This window comes from Galeopterus variegatus, unplaced genomic scaffold, assembly GCF_000696425.1.
Source record: "Galeopterus variegatus unplaced genomic scaffold, G_variegatus-3.0.2 Scaffold7384, whole genome shotgun sequence".
Classification (NCBI taxonomy): domain Eukaryota; kingdom Metazoa; phylum Chordata; class Mammalia; order Dermoptera; family Cynocephalidae; genus Galeopterus; species Galeopterus variegatus.
The window spans coordinates 78,102-87,589 of NW_007733495.1; the positions used below are offsets into that span (position 1 = coordinate 78,102).

General features: G+C 53.6%; 1 protein-coding gene across 1 annotated transcript in view; it reads left to right on the plus strand.

Annotated features, from left to right (window-relative positions):
- The window catches only part of CAPN13 (calpain 13), a gene marked incomplete at its 3' end in the record, with an annotated part of 54,228 nt that overhangs the window by 22,813 nt on the left and 21,927 nt on the right, over positions 1-9,488 (plus strand). Inside the window, exons 5-6 of the mRNA XM_008591905.1 lie at positions 3,891-4,065; positions 5,041-5,115. Of these exons, the coding sequence (XP_008590127.1) occupies positions 3,891-4,065; positions 5,041-5,115 (250 nt within the window). The remainder of the gene's footprint in view (positions 1-3,890; positions 4,066-5,040; positions 5,116-9,488) is intronic.

Here is a 9,488-nt window from a genome sequence, read left to right on the forward strand (position 1 = left end):
AAAGACAAAAAAAAAAAAAAAAAAAAAAAAAACTCTTTGAAAGCTTCCTCCCCTGTCCAAAGAAGGACGCAATAGAAGGCAGGAGTGAGTCAGACAGAATTATAGCACCTCAGAGCTGGAAGGGACCTCTGTCAGCAGCGAAGCCTACCTTCTTCTTTGAAAGATGAGGAGACTGAGGCTCAGAGAGGGGAAATGACTCGCCCAGGGTCATGCCGTGGTTGAGCCAGGCTGGGTGAGAATAGTTCGGCCTCGTCACGTGCTCTTTCCCTCTTCCTTGATATTGTCAGCCCTACAGAAAAAGATACTGGAACTCAGTATCTGCACAGGAGACCACAGCACAAGTGTGGGCTGCCCGTGTGTCCGTATGGAGAGGGCCTCTGTCCCTGCGAGGCTGTAGGCATCGGCCGAGTAAACGAAGGGCTCCCAGCATCCAATTATCCTTGTGGCTGGGGAGTCTGGAAATGAACTGGTGCAGCCAGTCAGATGTGGGGGGATAGACAGCCATGCTTGGGGATCTTTTTCCCCAGAGGTCATAAAATAAAGAAGTCGAGGACACAATCTGGAAGGCTGCGCATCCCCCTCTGTAGAATCTCTGCCGTTCAGAACCGCAGCATTTCAGCATCCTTTCTGGCTCTGACTTACACAACTGAATTCTTCCCTCTCTCATATCATTGCTGGGCAGATAGACATTTCCCCCAAATGAGGCTGAAGCAGAAGAACGAGGACAGGCTCTCTCAGAATTCCTGGGTTCAGGTGACAAGGAATAGTGACAGCTGTGCTGAACAGTTCTCTCTCTCTTTCCTTTCCTTTCTATTTCCTGTCAGCTAAGGGGGCTAAGAATAGTTGCCGTGTTCCCGAAGCATCAGCAGGATCCGTGAGCTCGTGTTTGTGAAGCGGAGAGATAGCTCCTTGTCAAAATGCCCAGCTGCTGCTGGGACAGGCTTTGTGGACTTCACAGATGAGAGTGAGAGAAGGTTCTGGAAGCTGTGGGTGGTGGTGAGTCCTTCCTGCCACGTTGGATGTCTCTGTGGTGACTGCAGAAGGGTGTGGGTGCCAGACCTCAGACAAGGCCCACAGGCATTGGGACCGTGTCTATGAGACAATGAAGTGAGGAGACAGAGCCCCCGGCTGCTCTTCTGCAGTGGCTCTGGCACAGCCCCTCTTGAAGCCAGGGAGGGCCCCTGAGCTCATCACCAGGAAGGGCTGCTGCGATGGGCCTGCGTTAGGGAGTGGGTTCCAGAGCCCCCGTCCCTGTGAACTCCCAGGGCCCTCAGCAAAGCCCTCCGGGCATCCTCACGATCACAGGGAAGCTCTGCGGTCACCTAAGCAAACACTCCAGAGATGAGCGTCTCGTGCCAGTCATAACCCGGGGCCAGGGAGAGGGAGAGACGGGGTGAGAAGATGTACAGCCAGTTCTAAACATGTCAAGATAAGGCTGTCCCAGGGCAGTTCCTGTAGAATTGACCCTTTGTTCTGTGCATCCTTAGCTTTCTTTAATAAAAGGCCTTCCTAAGCCATCTGTGGTGTTTGTGTCTGGGACATGTCCTGCTTATAGTGGCTACTTGATAGGGACCTGCTAAAGTGAATTTACTGAAATTCTGGGTGATCTCTGGGAGCAGAAGATAGCAGAGGTGGAAATAGAGTGAGAAAGGAGGGTCCCTAGAGCTGAACCAGTTGACCCCGCTGCTTACAGAAGAAAGGCCAAGGACAGGGAGGGGAACGCTCTTATCCAAGGTCGGAGACCCCATTAGAGGCAGCAGCGGCATGGACCCAGGGCCCCGACCCCCATGTGATTTTGCATTACCAGAAAAAAAGCCATGGTAGGGGTTTCCCCCACCGGCCACCGACCTGAGAAGGGCTCCATCTCTGCTTGCCCAGTGGGGACAGGGATGCGCAGGTCCCTGGTGAGAGAAGCCCGAATGGTGGAGGCGGCAGTGAGTGGGGCTCCCTCCGGGCAGCTCTCATGCCGGAAGGCAGCCCCGGGGTCTCCTGCCCAGCCTGGCTTCAGCTGCATGTCCTTTGCGGGTTTGCCCTGCCTATATGTGAGGATTCCACGGGAACCTTTCCAGCTCACCCCACTGAGACGAGCTCGAGTTCTCAAACCAAATCTGACCTCGTCTGGCCCCTGCTCCAGTGATAACGGATCAAGCCACCCTCTGTCCTGGGAGCACAGGCCTCCTGGGCTTGCCCTGCCCTCCTCCCCAGCCCCATGGCTGGCCCTGCTGCACCATGCTCTTCCTGCTTCAGGAGCCTCCCCGATTTGATTCTTCCTCCCTGGAACACCCGGGCCACTCTCCTTACCTGGATAAAAGTCGACCCAGAGGGCCGGCCCGGTGGCGCACTGCGCTAGTGCGCCGCTTGGGAAGCGCGGAGGCGCTCCCACCGAGGGTTCGGATCCCACATACAGACCGGTTCCCGCTCACTGGCTGAGCGAGGCGCGGGGGCAACACCGAGGGTTGCGATCGCGTTGCCGGTCCCGGTCCGGTACGGGGGCGACACTGAGGGTTGCGATCCGTTGCCGGACACGGAAAAAGACAAAAAAAAAAAAAAAAAGTCGACCCAGAGTGTGCCCCTCCCAGAAGCCTTTCCCAAAACACCAGGTGGTGCTCAGGCCCTTCCTCCATTCCACAGTGGTCCACATGCTCTCGTAGCAAATAGACATGCCAGGGGGGCAAAGACATGTGACGTGTTGTTATTTATAGCCCCCATCTAAGGACAGTGTGTCCCAGTGGCGAGGCTGTTGTGGAGGGCAGAAGGGAGGGGAGGGGGCGCCGACTTGCCGTGCCTCATAATGACAGCAGCAGGGGCACATCCAGCCCCTCTCGAGCCAGACACATGCTGTGCATGCATTAACTGCGAAGCCATCACAACAGCGCATTGAGGAGGGTCCCGTGATGTGCCAATTCCCCAGACGAGCAAGGGAGCCCGAGAGAAGCTCAGCCTCTCACCTGAGGACTGAGCACTCGTGAGAGAGAAGCCAGGAGTTGGACCTGGGTAGTTTGGCTCCTGAGTCCAGGGTCTGTCTGCCTCCCTAGTACGTGACTGGGGCTACTAAGGTTTGGGGCAGAATCAGGAGGAAGACAAGACAGGGGCAATTTCTTGGAATTTCCAGAAGCGGAAACTCCATGGTGGGTGGAGGGTGAGAAGAGGTGCTTTGGAGAACAGGACGAGGTGTTAAGTGGTTGGCTTTGGGGTGTGTTACGTGAGACTGGTTCTCGCCTGTTAGCTTCAGTACAGTCAACTTATTTCCCTAATGGTTTGGGGTGAGTAGGTGGTTGGGGAATGGGAATTCACATCAGGGTTTGCAAGAGAACAGAGGCTGCTGTGGCCACAGCCGGCATCAGGGTTGTTGACTGCTAGCTCTTTGAGGGCAGGAATGGGGTCGTGCTCATCCGTGAGCACATACCTGGCATGGAACCTGCACACGGTCGGTACTTAACACTGTTGTTAAACTGAATGGGAAGCAGTAGACACTCATCATCATAATAGCCAATGCTCATGAAGGGCTTGCCACGTGCCAGGCACTATGCTGTGCACAGCCCCGTGGGGTTAAGTCACTTGTCCAAGGTCAAGCAGCTAAGCGTGTGGTGAGGGTGGGATTCGACCCCTGGCCTGTGGCTCCTGCACTCTCAGTCTCTACATGACACTGCCACTCGTGGGGCTGTCCAGGCCTGGGAGGAAGGGGGAGGAAGGTGGGGAGGTCAGCTCATGCCCCTGAGCTGGTGGCATAGCAATCTCCATGCAGGTGAATGGGAGATGGGTGGCTGTGATCTGGATGGATCAGGGAGTCCCCTGCCTGGGACATATGCAGAGGAGCCTTGTGCGACCTCTCTTCCTGGAGTGTCTCACCAGAGGCATTCCAGGGCTTCCTCTGACTCTCTCCATCCCAGGCTGTGTGGATCCTATTCCCACCTGCACTACGGCTACCTCCCTGATGCTCTTGTGGACCTCACGGGAGGGGTGGTCACCAGTGTCAACTTGCACACCTCCCCTTCCAACCTGGTGATGGCAGTGAAGACAGCGGCCAGGGTGGGCTCCCTGATGACCTGCGCCACCCCAAAGGGAGTGAGTAGATGGGGTGTCCCATGCACTGGCTTGAGCCCTTCCTCGTCTGGGAGTATGTCTGGGAGTATTTGGCCAGCGGCCCATTCAGCCAGGGAGGGTAACGGCAGGGGCTGTTGTGGAGCACAGATGGCATGCTCTACCAGGGTCACCTCATTTCATCTCACAGCAGCCCTCCCTCTAAGACTGGGATTGTAGAATTCACCTCAGAGAAGGGGAAGGGCTCAGAGAGGCTGAGGAATGTGCTCACCATCACACAGCCAGAAGGGGGCGCCAGTGCTGCTGACTCCGAAGCCTTTTCCTGCTGCTGCTTCATGACCAGGAGCAACGGGGTCCAGAGTGGCCGGGGCTTTACCGTCCCCTGGAGAAGGCAGCTACCGTGCCTGCTACTGTGGGAAGCTCCTTTGTATGTTGCCTTGATTCTCACTGGCTTTAAAGGCAGTACCCCAAGGACAGCATGTCACCTTTTGAAAAGCTTGGATGACCCTCCAAATTATTAGAGTCTGTTCTGAGCCATCGGGCTCCCTATCCATGGGTACACTTTCTTTACTCTTTAAACATGTGAGCTTTGAGTCACACATTTCTAATCTGACAGCCACCAGAAACCTAAGGTGCACTTGAAACCCCAATTACCCACAGCACGGGGTCGCGGATTCCTGACTCCTGCAGATGACTCAGCAGACATGTTCTGTGCTGCGTCTTACTGATGAGGAGGGGTTGGCAGGGCAAGCAGCCCGGGTCCTCAGGGCTCTGTGGGGCTCCTTCAGTCACGGGAGTGGTCTTTGGAGGCACGAAATACCTGGAGCCTCAATACCCAGCGGCCTCCCAAATCTGCCTCTCTAGACAAGAGCTCCAGGCACATGTGCCACTCCCAGGGCGTCTGCGGGGCCCAGCTGGCTCAGCTGCTGCTTGGACTGTTTTCTATCTCTTTGAAGAATGTGTGGATGTTCATACTTGGTCTGCTTTTCTCCTTTGAAGCTGACAGATGAGGCTGAGGTGATGGAGAACGGGCTGGTGAACCAGCACGCCTACACAGTGACCGGGGCAGAACAGGTGAGGGTGGCCGGCGGCCTGACCAGAGCTCCCACAGGCTCTTCCCCAGTGCTTGCGTTCCTCTAAGCAGGCCCAGAACCACATAACTCCAGCAAGCTCGGAGAGCTGATGTGAGGACTGATCACCCTCGCCCCTGTGGTGCCACCCACAGGCAGTAGCCCCAATTCCTTCCATTCATCCAGAAGGTCTGGTGTCCAGTGTTCTCCTCCCCCAGAACCCACCAGAGAGCTCATTGTCCTTGAGCTGGTCTCAGACAGGTCTCAGTGTCTGCCTAGATGGCAGGATTAGCCCACAAAGGGGGCAGAATGAACCACCCAATCTGGGGGAAGTTTCACCCCGAAAGGGGTTTTATTTGTTATGTACAAGCTAAATTACTATGACAAAGACACCCCAAAACACAGGGGCTTAAACAAGGTGAAGTTCATTTCTCTGTCAGTAAGCAAGCGGGTGATCTCAGGCTGGAAGGTGGCTCTGCCACCCCCAACATGGGACTTCTACCTGTGAGTCCAAGTCCCCACCTCACCCAGCAAGGGGAAGAGAAGGAGGCCAGGGACACTCACACCCACGTAGAAGGCATGAATCAGAGAAAGCCTACATAATTTCCTCTCACATGCCATTAGTCTGAACTTAGTCATATGGCCACACAGATGCCCAAGGGAGCTGGGAAACATACTGTCCAGCTGGGCCACCACATCATATACCCAGATAAAACTTTATTCCTATAGAAGAGTGAGAGGACGGCCTTGGAGGGCAGTCTTTCCCCTTGACTCAAGAACTGACTTTGGATAGACAAAAATGTATGTAGTTACCATGTGCAGTGCAATCTGTGTAGTGTGTTCTGTAGTGTCTCCCATGTGGTGCATATGTGGAAAATGCTACTAACGTCCAGCCTCCTCCATTCATAACTGCAGTCACTGAGGCCTGATGGGAGAAACGTCTCTCACAAGGTTGCAGCTCCCTGTGAAATGGCCAGCTAGACACCATGTCTCCTCAGTTCCTGTCCATGCTTGTCACGCAGCCATGCAGTGACAGCACTGCCAGGCCTGTGATGGTTTCCTGCAAACGTGCCCCCATCTCTGTGCTGCCCACAACTCTTGAGCCCTGATAATGTCTTCTAAGTCCCATGAGACAGAGTTTCAAACTCCAGGGCACATTACTCACAGATATTTATGGACCAGGAATGCAGTCAGGTTCTCTCTGTGGCATGCTTTGTCATATGGGCCTGCCTCTGTCCACGTCACTCTGCCTCTCCTGTCCATTGACCCAAGGCCAGTTGTTTCATTGTTTGTATTTTGATGAGTGCCCCAGTTCACCAAATGGGGACAACGTCTCCTCTCTTCTGCCTGCCTCTCTAAGGTAAATCAGCAACAAAACACTTCCCATGAGTTAGGTGCCTGCTGCCTCTCTATAGGACCCTAATGAATGCCCGTTGTATCAGTGGGTGGTGCACTTCCATGCGTGAATGGATGCATTTGCCCTTGGCCTGTGAGATGACATTACTGGTCCCACCATAAAACATATGTGAGGAGCTCAAAAGACATTTCCCACGAGCAAGAAGAGCTTGCCCTCGTAAACCAGGCCAGAAGAGATCCCAGTCACAACAGCTCCATACTCCCTTCCTCTGCCCCACCTTCCCAAGCCTTTCCCTGAATTCTCATTGGGGACAGCCAATACCATCATCACGCCTCACCCTGTGTGGACGCTCCACTCCCTGCAGCTCCCCTGTACGAGATGTAAATGAGTCTGGGGACAGCAAATAAGTTTTATCTCATGTGCCAACTTTGATCAAATGGCAATGCTCCTGGATCACTGTGTTGACAAGACTTGTTGCTGCTTCCAGATTTGGAGAAAGAGCTGTGATAAGTTAGTCATGTCTGTGTTGGCCACAGCATGAGGGAGTCGAGGTACCCACGCTATACACTTGCCATTTTGGGACAAGACCCTTTTTATACATGGAGACAGCCTTTGTTTCTCCTCTGAACACAGGGATTTGTGTACCCAGAGGTCCAGATGGCCATGGAGCATGAGCCCCTGCAGAGGCTGGGCATGGAGATGGCAGTGACCACTGGGTTATAGAGCAGCCACTTAAACACCTGGGAAATGGAGGTGAACTCAGGAGTTGGAGAGTGGTTCCACTGCAGCTCAGGCTCCTGATGATCCCACTGGCGGCCTGAACATTTGTTCCCCACGCCATACACTTTGAGTTGTTTTTCCAATAGGCTGAGCAGTCTGCACAGAACACCTCACCTGTGATGCCAGGTGATCAAGACTGCATGTCCTGTACGGTCCATTCTGTGCAGCTGACATGTCCTAGAACGTGCTCTAAGGAGTGCTAGCCTGGTGAGATTCTCTATGGAAACAGGTCTCCAAATACATTTGGAAAATACACCTCACCATATCTCCTTCTTGGAGATTCACAGTGTACATTAGCATTTTAAAGGCTCTGAGAAAGCCTGTACTAACAATACAGGTACTGCCTGATTTTAATCTACCACTAGCCATGAAACCATTTCTCCAGGAGTAACTATTAATGGCGAACGAACTAGCATTCAAGAGAACACATTCAAGGAAACCTTATTCTGGGTAGATAACCAGGGCCACCCTTTCTAAGTGAGCTGACCAGGGTCAGGAGTATGGTCAGCAGCCAGGGGAGTGAAGTGTGTGAGCCAGCCCATTCTCATATGTAGTCATGACCTTGGCCTCAAATGTGACCCCTGAGCCCCCGGCCCATGTGATCACTAATAGGACAGTGTCATAAAGGAGTGACAGACACACATGGCCCAAGAACTTGACTTGGTTAAAGATTCCTCCTCCAGAGAGAGGAGGTTATAACTCTGAACCGCGAGTGGTAAGATTAAACCCGCCCATAAATGCAGTGTGCTTTTTAATCTGCTCGTCCTCCCTCTAGGCAGGACACAGACAGGAAGATAAATGAAATTGGCATTTTTTATTATGCACCTAGCTCTGTGGTGACTCCCCTGGGCAAGGGGGTGAGTGTTTATCTGCATGCCTCATTTAGCCCTGCCTTTAGCCCCTTTGAATCACTTGCTACTTTTCTCCCCCATGCCCAGCCCAGTCCCTGACTACCTGTGAGGCACTGAGGGTGACTCATTAAGTTCTTTGGGCCACCAGGCGACCGTTTCTCATGTCCTTCCTCCGTGGGCTCCATCAGGTGCTGGTAGTTAATAATACACTGTGTGCAAGGTCTGGAGTGCCTGGGGGTGGGCAGAGAGGGTGGGAAACCTCGGATTGTGCCTGCCCCCCCATCTCCGCCCCGTGGTGACGTTGAAAGTCAGAGCCCCTTCCACTACAGGCCAGAGACAGGGGCAAACCAGGAGAGCAATAGAAGAGAACCTTATCCAAGCCAAGTGCTTGGGCCTTGGTGACTGTGCTGCTCCGTCGTCAGTGCCCTATTGGTGATCACGTGGGCCTAAGCCAGGTGACTGAGGGTTACATTGGAGGTCAAGGTCACAGCCACATCTGAGAAGGGGTCTTTATCCGTGCCAAATTCCAAAATTAATTGCCTGGGCTTTGGAGACCAAGTTAGAATGAGATAGAGAAGAAAAAGGGCCCTCTTTCTGTGCAGCCCTCGCCAGGGCAGGTGCAACTTTATCATTCTGTATGAGTGCAGTCTAGAACTGGACGAGCTGAGATTTAATAGTAGATAAATAGCAGGGGACGTTGCTTTGGGCTGCAGAGGAGAGATCTTTTTGGGACCCAGCCTCCTCTGTACCCCATCACAGTGGATGGGATTGGAATACCACCTCTGCCACTTACTTTGTGGCCTTGAGAAAGTTGGTTAACCTCTCTGCTGCTCAGTTTCCTCCTCTGCAAGACGGGGATTATATAAATACCTGCCCCAGAGAGTTGAAGGAATCGAGGGATGCTGGCTGCACCTGGCTCTGCCTCCACACAGTTTCACATCCCTACAGTGATTTTCTATTCAGAGTTTTCTGTCTCCTCTGATCTGGAGTCACTGAATGCGTTTGCCCCCTTCCCTCGCCCCCCACGAGCCTCTGTCTCCTCAGACATTAGCACAGATCGATATCACAGCTACAACTCAATCATGTATTAATTCCTCTGGCTGGGCTGAAGGCTCCTGGCTGCCGAGAATGTAGGCTCAAGGATTTGCTGTTGTTTCCTTGTGACTGTCCCACAGTCCTGCCATCAGGCTTACATGGTGTGAAGGAGACACCTTCGCATGTGAAGTGCGTGATGAGGAATGCCCTGGAGGAAGGAAGGGAGGAAGGAACGTTCCTTCCTGCTCTCGGGAAGAAGTGTCTGGTCAGCACTGGGATGCAGCATGAGGGGGGCTAGCCTTGGACACAAGCAGGGCTAGCCTCAGCTATCCGGCTCCCAGGCCGTCCCACTCA